At 29.9% G+C, this 20,916-nt stretch overlaps 1 protein-coding gene across 4 annotated transcripts in view; it reads left to right on the forward strand.

Annotated features, from left to right (window-relative positions):
• spir (spire type actin nucleation factor) overlaps window positions 1–20,916 on the forward strand; it is a 713,663-nt gene that overhangs the window by 674,152 nt on the left and 18,595 nt on the right. For all 4 annotated transcript variants that reach the window (XM_075355415.1, XM_075355416.1, XM_075355418.1 and 1 more), the window contains 2 exons: window positions 9,392–9,609; window positions 20,347–20,478. In XM_075355415.1, the coding sequence (XP_075211530.1) occupies window positions 9,392–9,609; window positions 20,347–20,478 (350 nt within the window). The remainder of the gene's footprint in view (window positions 1–9,391; window positions 9,610–20,346; window positions 20,479–20,916) is intronic.

Here is a 20,916-nt window from a genome sequence, read left to right on the forward strand (position 1 = left end):
ATAATTTTGTAAATAAAAAGGAATTTAATGAAATCATTTTACTTTATTACGATTATAGATTCCTTTTAACTTAGCTGTATAATTATTTTCTAATTCTGTAGTTTTTTAAGTTTTGATTTAAACTACAGTAAAGTAACAATTCAAATTACATATGTGTTTATTATTATTTGATTAATTAATTGAGTAAATGATGAAGTTTACTTATTGCAGTTTATTTTTTATATATAATTCTATTTCATATTTAAATACTAGTTATTTAATATAATAACTGGAATGGTATGGGAGTTGACTATTTGTAAAGTGATTTACCCGTTTATAGTGCATTTTGTTAGTCTTATTTATTTACATGGAATAAATTATTCCATGTATAAATTTTCATTTATATTCCATGCATGGAATAAATTATTTCACACATAATCCATTAAATTACCTTTTTTAAATTTTGAATAAAATATTATTTAGGTGTCCAAGAAATAATATAATTTTGAACTGAATTAAAAGGGTGGTACTATGAAACTATTATTAAAACAGAAATTACTATTATTTAAAATGTAATATATATATATATTGCAATAATATTCTTCATTTATTATTAATTTTACGTACTTTTTTGTATATTTATTTCTTTCGGATATTTATTCATAAAATTATATGTTACAGTATGAGTATTAGATAATTTTCTTATAATTTAAACATATCAATTTTTTTGTTGTCTTATTTTCTATATTGATATTATCAAAAGTTAATTTAGAGTGTATGTATGAGGTAAACTGGGTTGACTTAAAAAAAGGTGTTTAAGAATTATAAAGTGGTAACTATCTTTTTTTGTAGCAGTTGTGAATTTCATTCCCATTATAATTTTTTCCCACATTTGCTTTTACAATGAATTGTTACTGTTTTATTAATATTTTTTTTTGTATCATATACTAATATTGTTTAGCAAAATTATCTTGTTGTTGTTAAACTGTATGCCGTATGATAATAGACAAACGTTTTGTAAATGTAGTTAGTACTTGACACTTTAGTTTGTTTACACTGACTGATAATTCATTTTGATGTAGTATTATTTGGCTTACATTCTCTGCTAATTATTTAAAGCACTGTAGTTCGAAAGCAGTTTAGTTAGTTTGCTTGTGCATAGTAAAAAGATATAGTTATGCTTCAGCTCAGTTCTTTAGAATAATTTTTATTCCTTCAGCTGCATATTTCTTTCATCTATGAAATAAATTTGATTAAAAAGTAAATTTTTATTATTATTTGTAATTGTAAAATTCTACTATTTTTTTTAAAGAAGTTATTGGTTGTGTTATTAAACAAAACAAAATATTTCTAATATTCTTAGATATGTAGTAACTTGACAAGTTGATGAACTTGAATAAAACAAAATATGAATAGATACATCTTGTTCCATTAAATTAGGTTTATGTCCAATGTAGTTCTCCAGATTATAATGACATGTAAATGTGTATATGTTAATCACCGTATTAATAATAGATTTTTAATTTTCAGTTGTTTAATATGATTTTTGTGTAAAACATACTATTTTAGCAAATAATATTTATCACAGAATCAAAAAATATCTAACTTCTTAATCAAATTTATTAATTTTTTATAAATTTATTAGAATTTTGATATTATGGTGGATGAAAACTAATTATTTCAGTAGAATATTTTATGTATATAAAATAAAAATTAAAGTTACTGCAGTGCAAGCAAATATTTGAATATCTTCTTATTCTCATTACTCAGGATTCAGTTACATAATTTTAGTTACATTTGAAGAAATTACACAGATATTTGAGCAAAAAAATAAACAAGACAGATTATTGTATACTAGGATAAATACAAAATATTAATGTCATTTTATTATAAGTTTACATAAAGTTACTGGCTTGAGAAAAAATAAAATTTATTAAAAACTAGAGAACTATTTCTCTGTTTATGTAATATGAATCGCTGATATTTAAGTATTTTTCTGTTAATGTTAAAATTATCTCTATACTCCAATAGGTAGTTTTTGTTCTAAGTTTTCTTTTTCATAGGCGATGCATGGATGCATTTGTATTTTGTAAATTAATATACTTGAATCATATTTGTTTGAATGATAAGGAGTATATTATTTGTTGCACTACAAATGACATTTAAGTTATTGGTGGTTCATTAGGAAAGATTTTGGGTTGGTTACAGAGCCATTGAAAGAAGTAGTGGGGAAGAATTTTTTTTTTTCTAAACATAAAATTGTTTATGTTTATAAAATTGTTCTACTTTATTTAATGAAAGTACTTCCCATTTAACTGTATGAAATCAATGTACTTTTTCTCTTAAATTTCCCATTTTAAAATAAATTTGATATCTTCAAATTTGATATTCTCTAGATTTTGTAAATGTGTGATCAAATTTCAGAATCAGAGAGATATCAACATGAGTTAAATATTTTAAGAAAAAAATTATTTTATTATAACTTGGCAGATAATTACCGCAACATTCTCAAAAAATAATACTTTTCAATTTTTTTATCCATAGATTATACGAGATATGTTCAATAATTAACGAGACAAATTGTGGTAGAGAAAAAATGATTTATTCAGTGACCATGAACTTGCACTACTTTTCAACACAGTCTTTAGCAACATTTAGACACTTTTTCCATTGTTCTGTGAGCTTTCTGATTCTTGCAGCATAGAAGTCTTTACCTTGCTGTTTGAACCATTAATGTACTGTTTTTTAACTACTTTATTGTCTTTGAACTTCTTGCTACAAAAAAAGTCATTGAGAGGGCTGAAAAAATGAAAATCGGATGCGGCGAGGTCTGAGCTTTAAGGAGGATGTGGCAACACCTCCCAACGCAACTTCTTCAGCGTTTCTCCTGTTCTCTGAGTGATGTGGGGGCTCGCATTGCTCATGCAAGAGAGTCGTACCTTTTGAGAGAGTGCCCTGATGTTTTCGCCATATCATGGGTTTCACTTTTTGTTGGAGCATGTTAGAATAGTACTCACTGTTTACGGTACATTATTCTTCTAAATATTCACTAAAAATTGGGCTTTGCGAGTCCCAGAAGACTGTCAAAATTACTTTACCAGTTGGTAAAGTGAGTTGACACTTGAGTCTTGAATTTTTTTTAGTGGGTGAATCTGGATTTTTCCACTCAAGACTTTGCCATTTGGATTTGGCTCAAAATGGTGTATCAAAGTTTCATCACAAGAAAGTCACCCTCCGCTTCAAACCATTCTTTGAACTCAGAACAATTGCGAATCCGGGTGCCTTTATGGACTTGAGTCAACTGTCTAGGAAATCATCTTGCAATAATTCAGCATGTCATGAATGATTGAGTGCTTGGTTACAGCACTAATATTACACATACTTGCAATGTGGGAAATTTTAACTCATCTGTCTTAGCGAATAAGATCATTTATGCGATTTTGCTGTTTGGTACTTGAAACTTTTACTGGTTTTCCAGTTGAGGTTTTCCAGATCTCAATGGAGATCAGTTACACTTGTTCTGTTCTACCCACTTATACATGTTACTGCGGTTTAAACACTTTCCACCATACTGTTTCAATATTCTTGTGTAAATTTTCACTGGTTTCACACCTTCTGATAGCAAAAATCTTATCATTGAATGTTGCTCTTCCGGCGTACAAATTTCAAGCGGAGCTGACATCAACAAAAGAGTTTTTGTTGAGATTAATTATGATTGAACAGCTGATAAAATGTGTTCCCAAGCTTGCCAACTTGAACCTCAAAAAGTTAAATTATAATTGAATGGACCGTTTTTTTTCTACATAAATTTGTCTCGTTAATTATTGAAAGTCCCCTGTGTATAATAATTTTACAGTATTATTAATTTTATAGCATTAGTCCTGGGAAAAATGATAAACTACCATTGTCAGAGATAGTCTTTAGTGAGTTAATTACTCTTCCTTTCATCTCCTCTTATCTTATTGTTCAGATTTTTTGGTTAGGTACCATTTGAGTTTTCAGTTTACCTACCACCTTTGTTAACTAACAACTTAGATATATTTTCTATAAATAAAGTTCTGATATAATTTTATATTTTTATCTAAAAAGAAAGAACGAAAAGAACAAGCTTTCTGAGGAAAGCTATCGCTCAATATTTAAAACTTTGAAGAGATTTCATTGTAAGATTAAAGTGAAATTATTCACATTAATGCTTAAACCAGTTTAAAGAAATTTCTAATGGTAGTATAGTTCCAAGATTGGTATTCTCTTTAAATCTATTTCTTATTGGTTGACATTTTCTTTACTTCCTTCTTTTTCTACTTTTTGTCCATCAATATAATTTATTTTGAGAATCTATTTTCTTTAATGATTCTGAAATGATTACTTTTGATCTCTACTCATATCTTTGTTGTTGGAAATTTTAAGAGTTTGAGTTTTGTTCTCTTTGTCATTGGAAAACCAGTTAATTTTTTTCATAAGGAATTTGAAGACCAGTGAAGACTTGCACATTCACTTAGATTTTGAATTTTGATTTTAGCCTCATCTATATCTCTTACAAAAATTCAATATCATCTGCAAAGGTCAGATTGTTTGTATTTTTCAATTTAGTTTTAGTGGCCATTTTTATGCTTTTGTGTATGTTTAACTTTTTAAATTCTTTCTCCCATTTTTGTATAACTTTTTCAAGGACACAATTAAGGAGGATTGGAGACAGTCCATCTCCTTGCTGTATTTCAGTTTTAATTTTTAATGGTTTTTTAAAGAATTTCTTTTTTGATTTTGTGCTTGTTAATGTGTCTTTAATAATTTTTATTGTCTTGGGATTTATTTTAAGCTTTATTATTCATATATTAATTTAAATTTTTAATTTTTTACCTCTGAGAAAGTAAGCTTGTAATTCTATATATCAAGATTTTCTGTTTGGCTTTTAGTGTTGAAATATTTATAGTTCTTTGAACTAAATTGAATTAAATGCTCAATTTGTAGAGCTTTTGTTTTCTCCAAGAGATACTCCTGATACATCTTATTGTAAGTATTACCAGTATTACAATACTATTTCACAATAGTGACAGACCAATTCAGTAGTTCATCTTGTTCAATCTCAGGCTGACCTTTTGTGTGACCGAAATGTTCTTTGTACCCCGGTTATACAAATTATATGTAGTGTATAGGTCATACAAATTCAGTTTAAAGAAACTAATTCCATTACCCATGCTTATTTCAACAAGATATATATGCTGAAGGTTAAACCTGATCTACAGCATTTTCTTGTTAAGATTTATAACATTTGTATTTTTGTATCTTTCATTTACACTTATTTTATCTGATTTCATTAAGAAATCCTGGAAGATTTGTGTTGTGGAAATAATGTTGGTGCAGAAACAAAATTTATTAGGATTTAAGAGTTATTTTTCAGTTGCTTTAATCATAAGCTCTTTGAAGCACATCCAGGTAGAAATTTAACTAAATAAAATAACGTGTTTTATGAAAGTTTTTTCAACCTAGTGGTTTTTGCTGAATTTGTTTGTAAAATAATTGACAATTATCATTTAAAATTAGAGTACCATTGATTTAATAAATTTTGCCCAGTTTCAACTTTTGTAGTTCTCTAACAATTAATAAATTTTATTTTGAAATTTTTTTAATCATATTTAAATCAATGCGTTTCATATACTTATATATGACTATGTTCATTTATTGATTTATTGACATCAATAAATGAAGTATTATTTTACTGAAAAGAAAAGAAACCATTCTCGTTTATTAGCTACTTGTCATTGGTGTACTGGAGTTGCTAGTAATTGCTGAAGAGCACCAAATAAATCATGAAGACGACTCTTGATTGGTGAGACATATAAAGTAATATTGGCACATTCATTCATCACTTTTTCAGCATGTCATCAGTGGTGAAATGCAGACTTCATCATCTGCTACCATTCATGTTTTAACTTGTGCATTATGCTTATCACATAGCCATCTAAAATATTCATTATTAATATAAATTAATTAATAAATAAATTGTGCTTTTATGTCATTTAACTACATTTTTGTGTATAACAAGATTTTATTAAATTTTAATTCTTAAAAAATAAAAAATAATTGTTTTAGCCAGCAACAAAAAAAAACCCAAAAAACCAACCATTTTTAGTTGCTGTTGTGTACTTTAAACATTCTTTAACAATGCTTGTTTATTCATGTTATTTTTCATTTTAATTATTTCTTATACATCTTTCTATTTGATTATTTGACTAATTCTATTGTATTCCTATTTGTGAAATCATTTCTTTCTTCTGCATATTTTGCATGTTTTCTGTATCATAACTGAATGGAATGATATAACGTTATGTACTGAATTATTTTGAATGTATTTGTCATGCTTAACCAAAACAGAAATAATTTTTTGGAATGTTCATGTTATGTAATGAAATTAATGTGTGATATTGTAGTTTAATAAAGCATTTTAAATTTGTTCTAATATTTTATATTGTTTTGTAATTAACTATTTCACTGTAGAAATGTATTTTATTTATTAGTCCTAGAACAGATTAAGTGTATTAATGAGCACTGTATTAATTTAAATTAATTATTATTTCTAATTTATGAGCCTTTAAAAATAGTCTTAAATTAATGAAGTTATATCAGTTACTTAATGTGATAAAAAAAGTACAGATAAATCTCACTTATTTAGATTCTTGAGGGGAAGAACAATAAAAATGATTAAAATTCTGAATTTGAGGAACATATCCTTATATACTTATTTAATCTGAAAGTGTAGGAGAATGTTATCTGAGTGCGTAATATAATTACTCAACAGAACACAATTATGCTTCTAATTGATCTTTTTGAACTTGTAATGCATATTGTTGTTAATGATGGCACTGTTGTTAATGCAGTTAATGGTGGCTGTCTTTTAGTGGTTGGGGAGATATGTTTAATATGTAACCAAAATTGAATGTTTGATCTATATTCTCTGTATTTATTTACACACAACTGGTGTTATTTTCTTCAGCTATTGTATGTTTGAAAATTTCATATTGTTTAAATGAGTGAAGTTTGTTACTTAGGTGTGTTGTGTAAATTTGAATTTTATAGTTAATGTCATTATATGTGTGTTTTTTACTGTGAGATAATTTGCTAAGGTTAATTCTGATGTTGTTTATACTGCTTGTGTATGTTTGAACAGAAAGAATTCACATATATCTAATCTATATCAAGGTAGATTAAGAAAATTCTTTAATCATTCTACATAATGACATATTTTGTAACTAAATCGTAAAACAACATAATCAGATTTGAAATATGATACTAAAAAAAATAAAAATATCAAACTAAAATAAAAAAATTAAGTGATTAGAAAACTATACTATACTACTATACTATACTAACTATACTACAGTCTGTGCACATAAACTGGGTAGACATTTGGAAAAAATCATTAAGTCGTACATAAAATTTATACAAACTAGAAAAACACAAAAAATTCATTGATAAAATTAAGAGTATACACATTACTTTTCACTTGCATCATTTGATGTAATCAATCTCTAAATTAACATAAATGTACAAGAAATAATTAACCCATTATAACAATAATTGTATAAAAACATACCATTACAACCCTCTTAGTGAAATCACAACCCATCACATACAATGACTGAGCAAAATTATCTTAACTCAACTAGGCCTACCAATAGTGTTTAACCTATTTCTTACCTTCTGTAAAAATATGTTTACAACACTTACATTATTCATGAGTACTAATAACGGCAAGGCTGAATATTACATTGGCCCGGAACTTATATGTTGGTGTATTTTTATATGGATTCAGCAATAGATATAAAGAGTTACTACATACAACTTACAGTTCAACACAAGATTTAATGAATATAACAAGATAACAAGACATTCAAGTTTTTAGTACTTGTTATGTTCAAAGTAGTAATACATGCTAGATAAATAAAAATAAACGTAGTGACAAAAAATATGAATGTTAACAAACATCAAGAAAAAACTGACACAAAGTTGCAAGCATTTTCAAGAAAGAAGGTGTTCCATGTTCTTTTTCATAGTCTATAATAATATTTTCCGTAATCCGTAGTCTGTAATAAAGAGCATAATATTATTTTACTGTGTAAGAAAACATACCAAGAGCACACTAGTAAAGTGCAGTGACGGAACAAGATAATATACATTACAACCCTGTTTAACCCGACCTCATTCAACTGAACTTCTGAATGATCCAGACCAATATTGGGAAAGGCATTTTTAATTTTTTGAAATAAAATATGAACTGTAGTAGTATGTAGTAAATTAAAATTTTTAAAATAAATTAAATAAAGAAACACAGTAGCAGGCCTACTGTATCGTGTATCCATTTTATCAGCAGTTACTTTGTATCACAGTTTTTATGTACTGTAATACTTATTAAAAGTACGTACGTATTTGGTTTTTAAAAGTAAATAAACGTTGATGTAGCTGTAAGTTTGAATTTATATTTCAGTTACTATACAAGTTATTTGTTAATATGTACTAAGTTGATTTTAAATTTCAAAATCTTACATTAATACTGTAGTGATTTCATTAAGCTGTAATATTATACATTTCCGGATTATCTGGATTTTCGTTCATCCGGACAATGTCCTGTCCCATCTAGTCCAGTTAAACAGGGTTGTACTGTATATGCAAACTGAACCAAGTTCTACCACAAGAACAGAATTAACTTTTGCTGATCACTCATAAAAAATTTCACAAAAAAATTAATTTCAACATGGAGATTTATAGACAAAAAAACAATATTCTAAATACATCAATTAAATTTGCTAATTAATCTCATACTAAGTGGGTTTCTTAATAACTTAAAAATTAGTGCTTTTTGTGACAAGCCACTTAAGTAACCTGCATCATTGTTCATTAATAATAATAATTAAATTATAGTCTAAGGATATTTCTAGCTGCTCAGAAAGGTTGTTGTTATATTTAATTTATTATTTTATAAAAGTTAATTTTAGGTTATTCCACTAAACAAAAATTAGTTTGAAGATCAAGAATTTCAAATTACCAGTCTGAAATAGTGGGAACTTCACTGTATGTCTATAATTTGTAATGTTTTCATTTTAACATTGTTCGAATGTGACTTCATAATTACAGTGTAAAATGTGATACTGTGCTGTAATAGCTATTAAAATATTTTATCAGGAAAAAATCTCTATCGCTGATCTTTTATTGTTGCTTATTTTAAGCTTTAGGTTGATGTAAAGAGTGTTTCCTTACCTTTTTATGTACCCTGTTTTTCTGGTATAAAATTTATGAATTTTGTTTAAATTCTTTTTCGAGTTAGTTAACATTATTTTATAAGACATGTAATGACAATATTTATACAAAATATGTATATTTTTTAGTTTTATCTGATGAATATTTGTTGTTTGTGCAGCATATGATCTGGCTACGCAGTGTCCTAGTCGTCGTGCATCCATGCGAAGGCATACTATAATGATATGTGAGCCTTCTAACAGTGGAAGTGTGTCTGTACCACAATCAAGACCAGCATCTCGACAGACTGTCTCAACACCTAGTGAAGATTCTCTTGGTTGTACTCTACCAGAAATGTCTTGGTCTAGGAGTTCATTGCAAGATGACCTTTTACAGTCTGTAAGTAAATATCAGAAATTGATAAAATTGTTTACTTGGTTGACATAATAATAAGTATCTATAACCCAGAGGAGGAAGATGTCCACAGTAGGTTACAGTTCAGGCAATACTCCAATTCAAGATATTACCCCTTGTGAGACGTATTAATAGTCATCTTTCTTCTTCACATTTCTTTGCGGTTTTTTAAGCCCCTTATGTAGTAACAAATAGAATTGTTACTACACATATCTGAGAAATGGTTCATTACCATAAGGCAGGAAAAACACAAGTGGATATAGATTAATTTTCAAAACATGTAAATAGATTAACTTTAATGAATTTTATTGAAAAGTATAATGCGAAAAGTATAACTCTCAGATTGTTACCTGTTTAATCATTACTGGTGTCTAGGATTTGCTTTTACTTGTTTAATCACTATGGATGCTTAGGATTTGCTTTTGATGATTTTGATTTTGTGAGGTTCAAACCATCTTCATGTTTATAGCTTACGTGCATTTACTTGCTTACTAATAACTGAATGCATTTTAACAGGATTGCATCCTAATAAGAATTATTTATTATTTTATTGGTTAAATTGACTTTAACCAGTTAGTGATGGAGCAAAGACTCCATCACATTATGCTGTCCCAGCATAATGTGATTTGCTGTCACAGGTGTAATCAGTGACTATTTACCTCTTAGTCGCCATTAAAACATTCATGAATTAGTCACTCCTGTGTTTTTTCTTGAAGGTGTCAAAGAAAGTTGTATTAAGCTGTTGCCAAGTCACTGGAATTATTTATTGTGAACTGCAAAGTAGCAGTTAGAGTGGGACATGAAATCACTTAAGTACTGAACCGCTCTGGCATTGCACTCTGTAAAGTCAAATTATCTTATTGGACATGATGTCATTGTAGTGGCATCACAAAATCTAGATATCTGTGCCGTTATTTTATCTTAGACAGAAGTGACTTCCTTAACCCATTTGTTTTTCATTTCTGTTATCAGCTTACTGTTATATTTAATTTTTAACAATAATTGTTTTTTATCTTTCATTTGTGTTCTGTACACAGTTACTATGGTTGATAATAATAGTCACTTTTTACTTTCCTTTGTAAAGTTCTAGAAGGTATTGTAATTGATCCAATTTGGGCATATGCAGTTTTCTCTGGATCTTGACCTTGGGCATCTAAGGAACCCAAAAACTGGATGGAAATTTTCTGGATGTTAGTGTTCGTATGTACATGTGTGTGTTTGGTGTTGGCCTCTAAATCTCCAGAACTACGGACCGATTTTGACCAAAATTCCATATATGTTCAGATTACTTCTATATATGGGGCTTTGATGCCATTAAATTTTCAACTTAAAAGGTCAAGAGGGCAAGGCTGTAGACCAAGATTACTCTCATTATTTCGAGATTTTGCCTAATTAAGGTCATATTTTTCTTAGGCACATTTGTTAACAATATTAGCAAAAACAATTTTTTGCAAAATCTTGCACCCAACCCAAAAAATGCTGTTGTAGTCATCTGCTGTGTTGTGATGACACAGGTGAGCAGTAGAATTAAATTAATAATATTTAAAGTGTAAAAAAGTAACTTGGTCAGGGTGGGTCTCAAACTGGTCACTCAGTTGACTTGATTTGTGGTGTATTAAACCTTGTGGGTACATCAGTCTGCTGACCATACAAGTGAAATTTATTCTATATAAGTTGTGAAATTACATTAGTTTAGTGCCAAGCTTCACCACTAATACTGCGACACCCGCACAAATTAAATACAGTATTCATGCGCGCTTTAGTTAGAATCATTGAATTAAATAAACTAAAAAATATTATATTTAAATACAATGATAAATATTTTAAACTATGTTGTGTGTGTATGTGAGGGTAAGTCATGCATCAAAAACAACCCATGGGAAAGTCCTACAACTGTGCTGTCAGTTTTTTTCTTAATTTTTTGCTATGTAACAAATTATGGCATGTAAGAACATCCTAACCCCCATAGGGGAAGACAGCCACCTTGTCACTATTCCAGTCGCCACATCCCTCTCATTCCTAGCCCTGATGGGCTTTAACGGAGGTCGTCTTTTGATCCTCTAACTGATTACATCTCACAGTCATCAGCCAGGCCTCAGTTGGGATTTCACCAATGTAAATACCTTGGTAGTCATTTACATCAGTGAATTTAACTCAGCTTTTGCCTTCGCTGCAGGCTTCTTTCGGACATCTTCTCTCTTCTACCCTACATCGTTGCCCTCTGAACTAGCTAACCGAGTTAGCGGAAGTACGAGTTCAACCATACTTTAACAAGCTGTGAATGACTGTAAATGTCTCATAAATGAGATATATGAGTATATCAGTAATAATGCACACCACAAAAAATTTTGATCACAACGACGGAATTTAGACCTAGTTCCCTTAGTGATCTCAACATTTGTATAAATTAAATTTCCATTTACCAGCAGTTTAAAAAGTGTAAATCCTCTGCAAGTACTAGGATTTACACTTTTTAAACTGTTGGTAAGAGGAAATTTAATTTATACAGTTGTATTACTACCAATGGTGTCAAATGCTTAGTAAATTAGATCTTAACATGATCAATTCTAAGCCTTTAATGTAATTGCAACTACAGACTCTGGTCTGATCAACCAGTGAGTAGAGGACAGACCTCTGGCATCTAAGAACAGATAAAGTATGCAACAGATTATTGCCAAGTGTGACATTTGTAAGATGATAGTGCCACATGAAACAGCAATGTAAAATTTGAAGTAGCACTTGGTAAGGGTGCATCCAGTTAGCCTTTTTTCCAAAATAAAACCACATCATTCTCATCATCAACAATAGTACAACCTTCTCAATTACATAATTAATGTCAATAAGCAAATGATTTTCTTTTTAAAATAAATCAGTCATTGCCAATTAAGCAGTACAGTATTCTTATTATAATTTTGTTGTTTTGGCCTTTGGGTTTTGAGTGAGCTATCAAGACATTTAGTAGAGAAGAATATTTCACTGCATCACTTTTAATAGTTCTTACAAATGACTTACAGGATGTTTGCAAGAAACTTCAGTCTATACCAATATCATGGCTACGTATGAAAGTAATCCAGTCACTCATCTCTGTCCTCAATTCATGATTGGGAAATAATGAAATCAATAAGCCGGTCTTTACGTTTATCCATTGATCCAAGTTACAAGATGTTAGCTTTAAATTCAATTCAAGCAGTTTAAAAAAGCCAAATCAATTGAGATCAGTGAAGTCTGTACTATTCAAGCTAGTTGGCTGGGAATTGTGAACAAGCCCTTGAACATACTTAAGAAGCACTTATGGAAAATGAAAATGATAAAGAATTTAGAATTTCGGTAGCCTTATCAAAGAAAGTTTCTTTAGAGAATGAAAAATTCAAAAGGAATCTCAAAATTGAGAGCGATTTTTGAAATTCAATGGTGTATGTAAGAAATGATTTTTAGACAAGAAAAACTCTCCAGCTTGGAGAAGGGTTACCAATTGCTAGATTTGTTTTGAATGAAAAAAGATTAAGATTTTGTGGTAAAATTAATCGAACTTATTAGTTGCCTATCTTGGTCATTGTATCAATCTCTGTGCACCAATAATGTCATTTATATTTGAGGGTTGTCTGAAAAGTTTTGAGCTTAACATAGAGAAACATGTATTTTTTCTGTCAAATATTGTTTTATTTCTCAACAAAGTCTCCTTTCAAGTCGATACATCTTTTCCAGCGATGCACTAACGTCTTTAATCCTTCAAAGTAGTAGCTGGCATCTTTCTCCACAAAATAGACATTATGTATGTGTTTCCTCATCTGATGAAAATCTCTTTCCTCCAAGTGAAGCTTTAAGGTTAGGAAACAAGAAAATGTTTCTTGGGGCCAGATGGTGAATATCGTGAATACGGAGACTGGTCAATCAATTCAAAGTGCAATTCGTGAATTTTAGCCATGGCAACCATCAAAGTGTGAGCAGGCGCATTATCCTGATGGAAAAGCACTTTCTTCTTCTTCAAATGTGGTCATTTTTTTGCAATTTCTGCCTTCATCTTGTTAAGTAATGATGCGTAATACTATCCTTTTATTGTTTTACATTTTTGAAGATAATCGATAAACAAAGTTTTATTACTATCCCAAAAAAGTTGCAGTCACCTTCCTGGCCGATGGAACCATCTTCGCCTTTTTCGGAGCAGGTTCACCCTTTGCAGTCCACTGTTTTGACTGTTGTTTCATCTCAAGAGTGTAGTGGTTGATCCACGTTTCATTTACAGTTATGAATTGACGCAAAAAATCTGACTCGTTTTGCTTAAATTGCTCCAGCAGGGTTTTGGAAATGTTCATTCAAATGCGATTTTGGTCCAAAGTGAGCAAAAGTGGCACCCAACGTGCAGATAGCTTACACATATCCAATTCTTCAGTTAATATATGACAAACATGTTCTTTCAATATGCCCATAGCCTCTGCTATCTCTATAACCTTAATCCATCAGTCTTCCAGTACCATTTGGTGAATGTTTTTGATAATATCAGTGGTTGTTGCAGTCCTGAACATTCATCTTCAACGAAGCTGGTGTGACCATGTTTAAATTCAGCTGCCCATCTTTTCATAATGGCAAATGATGTCATTATTTTTGGCAAACAGAGTCCCCGTAAACAGCATCCAACTCAGTTTTAATTTGTGTAGGCGTATTGCGTTTCAAATACAAGTATTTAATCATGGCACAATATTTGATTTTTTCCATTTCAAAAACACACTCACAATGACTTACTCAAATGATTATCAAACAACAACTGAGCATCCAAAATGGCTGAAATTTTAGTGCATACCTTTCAACACATATGTGAATACATTCCCTAACTTTTGTTGATGACTGCTGCCATCTTCATGTTGAGGCTCAAAACTTTCAGATAACCCTTGTAATAGTACATGAAGGCTATGAAATTAGATTGTGCTTAGATATGTTTTTTCTTCTGGATAGATCAACACTATACATAAGTAACATATTAAGTAAAATATTAATGGTTGAAAAATGCAGCTGCACTAAGGAACACCCATATAGTTAGGTAATGTGGTTTGAGCCACTCCCTATCATTATTGAGTGGTTAGTTTCTGACCCTCCTTTACTTTGTAATTCCAGGTTGTTATAATTTCTAGTTTCTCCCACTCATGAGCAAGGCAATAAAAAGTCAAGTGTGTTCATTTGGAACACCTCTAAAGAAACACAAGATTCATTAATTTATCAGCTAAACATGATAGTATTAGAGGATATCACATTTTGAGAGGAAAAAACCAACATTGTCTTTACATGAACTTTTCAGGGTAGACCACCACTCTTAATCAATAAGACATTCTAGATCTTTCTTTCCATAAGTTGTTTTATTTTTTCTGCCGTGCTTCCAAAGTAAGCACTTGTCTTGTACATTCTTATTCAGAACAAGTTAGGACTTGAGATATAAAGCTTATAAAGATCTTTATAATAAAGAAATCTCATATATTTTTGTTGATTGAAATTGGTATTACTGTTTCACAACTGCATTATCTTTGTCATTGATTCATTCTGTCTGTTTGATGGTGAACACATCTTTGTAAATCAGCTGATTTTGAAGTTGAGAGTTCCAACGTTCAAATCCTAGTAAAGGCAGTTACTTTTATATGGATTTGAATACTAGATTGTGGATACTGGTGTTCTTTAGTGGTTGGGGTTCAATTAACCACACATCTCAGAAATGGTCAACCTGAGACTGTACAAGATTACACTTCATTTACACTCATACATATCATCGTCATTCATCCTCGGAAGTAATACCTAACGGTGATTCCTGGAAGCTAAACAGGGATAAAAGAAAGTATACAAATTGCAAAATTAATGTCTAAAAAAAATATAATTTTTAATCTTAAAAATAAATGGCACTTACCGCTAAAGTTATATTTCACAGTTCTATATTAAATAATTAATAAACCTTATATCAAATTAATAATCTGAAATTTAATTTGATATTAATATTAAATTGCATTATTATTTTATATTAGTTTTAAATTATTAATAAATTTTCTTGGGATGGAAGATGGGAGTACACTGTCAGCTAAGTGATGCTGATGGGTTTTCTGTACCCATCGGAAAATTGCCTTCTTATTGTAGGTATGAATTTGTGCAAATTATTGTTTTTTCTGATTTAAACTAATATATACATTTATTAATAATTTTCTATACTATTAGCCTAACCTCTAAATGTACTAAAATATTAGTGTTTGTTGTTGGTTGAATAGCATCAGCAGCCAACTGTTAGTGTGCTGCCGAACAGACCTCCAGAAAAGTATTTTAAATGTCGCAAAAAAATTTTATTTAAAAATGTCTCGTGGCTAATTGTGAAAATGTGATCACGGAAGTAATTTTGTTCAATTAGATAATGGTTTCTGCCACTTTAAAAGCGGCAGAAGTTAAACCAGAATTCAGATCTGGAGAAACACTTTTAACAACAAAATGTAGAGCAATATATTTAACATCCAATACATTAAAAATGTTGGAAAAAAATCATTCATAAAAGAATATTCAATTTTGTTGATGAATGTAGTGTTATTTCCACAAGACAATATAGCTTTGTTAAAATCAAGGGCCAAAGGATGCTCTAGATTATTTTACTAATTTTATTTATGAAAACTGAACTTAGGAGAACCGTTAATTGTTCTCTCATTTTAGATTTGTCTAAAGCCTTTGATACTGTAAACCATAAAAATTTTGTTTCAAAGATTATATAGATACACAAATCAGGGTATGACATTAAATCTAATTAAAAGTTACTTGTCAAATAGAAAAGAAGCAACAAAAGTATCAAAAATATTAATGTTTCTGAAGGTGAATTAATTACTGGCCCATTAAGAGAGTTGAATAAAATAAATACCTTCAAGTAAATTATAAATTTTAACGTAAAACGGGATATCCACATTAAATACATAATTAAGAAAACAACATATTTACATATTTGTGAAGTTATACAGAATATTGTCTTGACAGTTGATGTTAGTAATGCCTTTTTTCACAGCATAGTGACATATGATATTGCATGGGGGAGAGGTTTACAATAACGTAAAAAATATCTTACAATGTCTTCAAAATAGGTTATTGAAAATTATTTAGAAAAAAGAATGATTTTCTATTACCATTAATTATTATGCAAACCTTTCAATTAGAATTGCTTAGATTTCACTATAATGAATTAAAAAATTAATATGTCTCTTCAAATAGTGGAACAAGAAGTAAGAATATTGTTGTTTCAACAGTATACAGAGCAGCATATTGAAAAAGTAGTAAAATTAACTCAAAATGTGTAATAAATTGTCAAATAATCTAACAGTAGTTTGTTGGTTACGTAACTGCCTCATTACTGTCAGTTCATTGGTGTTTGCTTTTTCAAGATAGTTTGTTAAAATGAGGGTGATAATAACAAATCCCACCAGTTGTGAAATTCGATCATTGATTAGATTTCTAAACTTAAGAGGACATAATGCAGCTGAAGTTCACTTTCAATTGTGTGAAACATATGGGCCTAATGCAATGTGTGAAGGAAAGGTGATACAATGGTGTCATGAGTTCAATGAAAGTCATTCAAATGTTGATAAACAGAGAAATGGCAGGCTTAATGTTTGGACTGCTAATCTCATAGAATGTGTGAATGCAAAAGTGAGAGAAAATCATCTTCTTACTATTAGCGAGAATAGTAAAAAGAACTTCTAGAATTTCCAGAAGTTTCAAAGATGTTCAAAGAAGTTTCCAGAAGTTTCACAATTCATTGTTGAGAATTGCGACTGACACTCTAGACTATTATATACTGTGTGCACGGTGGGTGCCAAAAATATTGACAAATGCTCACAAAGAGTATAGAATAACATCTGCATGTGCTTTTCTCAACCCCTTTAACCATGAGGGAGACAAATTATTTCCCATATTGTCACTGGTGACAAAATGTGGATTTCGTACATCAATGCTTTCTTTCTTTTTCCTGTTAAGCCTCTGGGGATTACCGTTCAGGTATTACTTCAGAGGATGATATGTATGAGTGTAAATGAAAAGTCTTATATAGTCTCAGTTCGACCATTCCTGAGGTGTGTGGTTAATTGAAACCCAACCACCAAAGAACACTGGTATCCATCATCTAGTATTCAGATCCGTATAAAAGATAAAATTAACTGCCTTTGCCAGGACTTGAACGCTGGAAATCTGGACTTCCAAATCAGCTGATTTGGGAAGACGCGTTCACCACTAGACCAACCTGGTGGGTTCGTACATCAATGCTGAGATAAAACAACAGTCCATGCTGTGGCGTCATTCTAGTTCACATTAACTGAAAAAATTCAAACAAGCCCATTCTCAAAGGAAAATCTGGGACCAAAAGAACGTGCTTTTAATTGATTTTATGGAACCTGGAACATCCACTACATCACAAGTCTATTGTGAAACACTTTCTAAGCTATGTCGTGCTGTTCAAAACTGACAATAGGGAATGCTGAGATCAATAATTGTTCTTCTTCATGATAACATACTTCCACATGTAACTGCATGCACAACATGCAAATTCATGTTGTGCATGAATTCAAAAATTCAGATGGGAGATTTTTGATCATCCTCCTTATATTATGATTTCACGCCTGATGACTACCATTAATTCCTTCACCTCAAAAACTGGCTTACATCTCAATGATTTGAGGAAAGTGAAGAACTGAAAATCTTAGTGCAAAAGTGGCTACAATCCCAGTTGATGGAATTTTATGCAATGGGTTTGAAGAAGTTTGTTTCATGGCGTAAAAAGTGTTTAGAACAAAATGGTGATTATGTAGAAAAAAGAAGTAAATATGTTAGATATTTTAAATCATTAATACATTTTTCATTTTTTCATCTGTTCTTATTTTGTTACTGATTGGGCCTTACTTTTGAACTGTGCTTCGTACCAGTGGATACAAATTAAGAAACAGGTTAAAACTATAGCTTTACTTATGAATTATTATTTTTTCTACTCGAAAAACCTATAAGCTTTAGTGTACTAAGATTTAGTTTTTTAAGAATTTTTGTTCTTTTTTTTTGTATTGTATTTTCCAGTCTTATGTACAGGTAACATCCACTTTTATAGGAAGTATTAAATTATACTTAAAATGTATATAATTTATCACTGGAAATAATAAATGAATAAATTTTATCACACATTTAAATTATTTATTTAAAAAACCACACAAATAAACCTTTATGTGCATGTGTATATAATATGAAATAGTGGAGGGACTAGAGGGTCTGAGTCAATGAAGTATTGATGTGCAACAGTACATATGTTTTCAGTGTTGTAGTGTAACTGAACTCCCACCACTCTTCACAACCCCTAAGGTCTGTCCCTCCCTTCCTGTCTTTACTTCGTGAGTCACCAACAGCAGAGTGTTAGTACACTGACTCACGTCTTTATTCCGTTTGAAACACAACACCTCTGTTGTGATAACAGTATATATTTATTAAGTTAAAAATGTTCAGGGTAAGATCTATATTACTAATTATTTTTTGACAGTTGACTTATTAATATTAAAATGTTATTATTATTATTATTTTTTTTTTGCTAACCAGTAAAAAAAGTTAGTAACATAGTAGAATAACCTGTGAAAGAAAATTCTTTATATATAAAATTATTTTTTTTAATGTTTTCACTTCCAAAAATGTTTGTTATAATGTTTCCTTTGCATTTTTAACTGTTTAAAAAAATAATAATTTATGTATCATAATGAGAACAAAAGATAAGTTATTTATATTTTTAGAGTAGTTCATAAATTTGACAAAACAGTTAAAAAAGCTATGTAGTTAGCTTATTATGTAATGTATTAAAATGTTCATTAATCAGATTTACATCAAATTAATCAAATCTTTACATTAATCAAATTTCATGTTGTTTCATCCATTACTTCTGTAATGGTTGGTATTTTAAAATCCACCGGGTTGGTCTAGTGGGGAACATGTCTTTGCAAATCAGCTGATTTCGAAGTCAAGAGTTCCAACATTCAAATCCTAGTAAAGGCTGTTACTTTTATTCAGATTTGAATACTAGATTGCGGATACTGGTGTTCTTTGGTGGCTGGGTTTCAATTAACTACACATCTCAGAAATGGTCGACCTTAGACTGTACAAGACTACACTTCACTTATACTCATACATCTCATCCTCATTCATCTTTTAAAGTAATACCTGTTGGTGATTCCCAGAGGCTAAACTGGAAAAAACGTATTTAAAAAAATAAAATTGTTCCTTCCTCAGGTATCATATCTAAACAGACTTTTACAAGAACAAACATCTTTTTTTATATTTTGAAATTTTAATGAAGCATTGAAATTAATCTCAATATTTTGATTTTAAACCCACCAGGTTGGTCTAGTGGTAAACTCGTTGCATTATCACTGGTTTAACAGGTGATTTTCAAAGTTGAAGGTTCTTTGGTTCAGATTCTAGTATTATACAGATTTGAATATAGGAAGTGGATACTAGTGTACTTTGATGGTTGTAGTTCAATTAACCAAGCAATCAGGAACATTCAGCCTGAGTGTACAAAACTACACCTCATTTGCACATCATACATATCATCATCTCATTGAGCCAGGGGACGCGGTTGCTTTTTGTTCACACCAGTAGAACAGATTCCAACATACACATTAGGAATAATAATATTTAAATCGTTATTTTGTATGATGTTTTATAATTATATTCTTTGTTAATTTTTTTTTTTAGAAACAATGGCAAGAAGAATGTTTATCTTTGACCTTGGAAGAAATTGTTCATATACGCAGTGTATTAACAAAAGCTGAACTAGAAAGTTTACCAGTTGAAGGTCATGTTAAAGAAGATGCAGAAAAGAGAAAAGTATGCATTGTTTTAAATCTATTTGGTGATAATTTTTATGAAATCAATTTTTCCCTTAGTAATATATATTTATTTTTATTCTTAGTTAATATAAAACTTTATAATATAATTTAAATTTGTTATTAAAACACCTTGTGTTTGTTATATATTTATTACTCTGGTTCATACAAGGCTTTTTTCATAATTTCTGTTATGTAATTGACTTTTACCAGGTGTAAGCTGACTATTCTTAAGGTAGTATTGTATTGAAGCATTAAAGTGGTTTACTAGACCAAGTTAAGTTAGTATTGATAGTAGTGGTCAGTTTCTGTAAATGAAATTTGTTTCTTGAAATGTATAAGGTTACTGCTAACTTACAATTTAATTAAAAGCTCATTGATAAGTTAGCCAGATAAAATTTATATGAAAGAATTAATATTTTATCAAATTTTATAATAT

This window comes from Lycorma delicatula, chromosome 2 (genome assembly GCF_047948215.1).
Source record: "Lycorma delicatula isolate Av1 chromosome 2, ASM4794821v1, whole genome shotgun sequence".
Classification (NCBI taxonomy): Eukaryota; Metazoa; Arthropoda; class Insecta; order Hemiptera; family Fulgoridae; genus Lycorma; species Lycorma delicatula.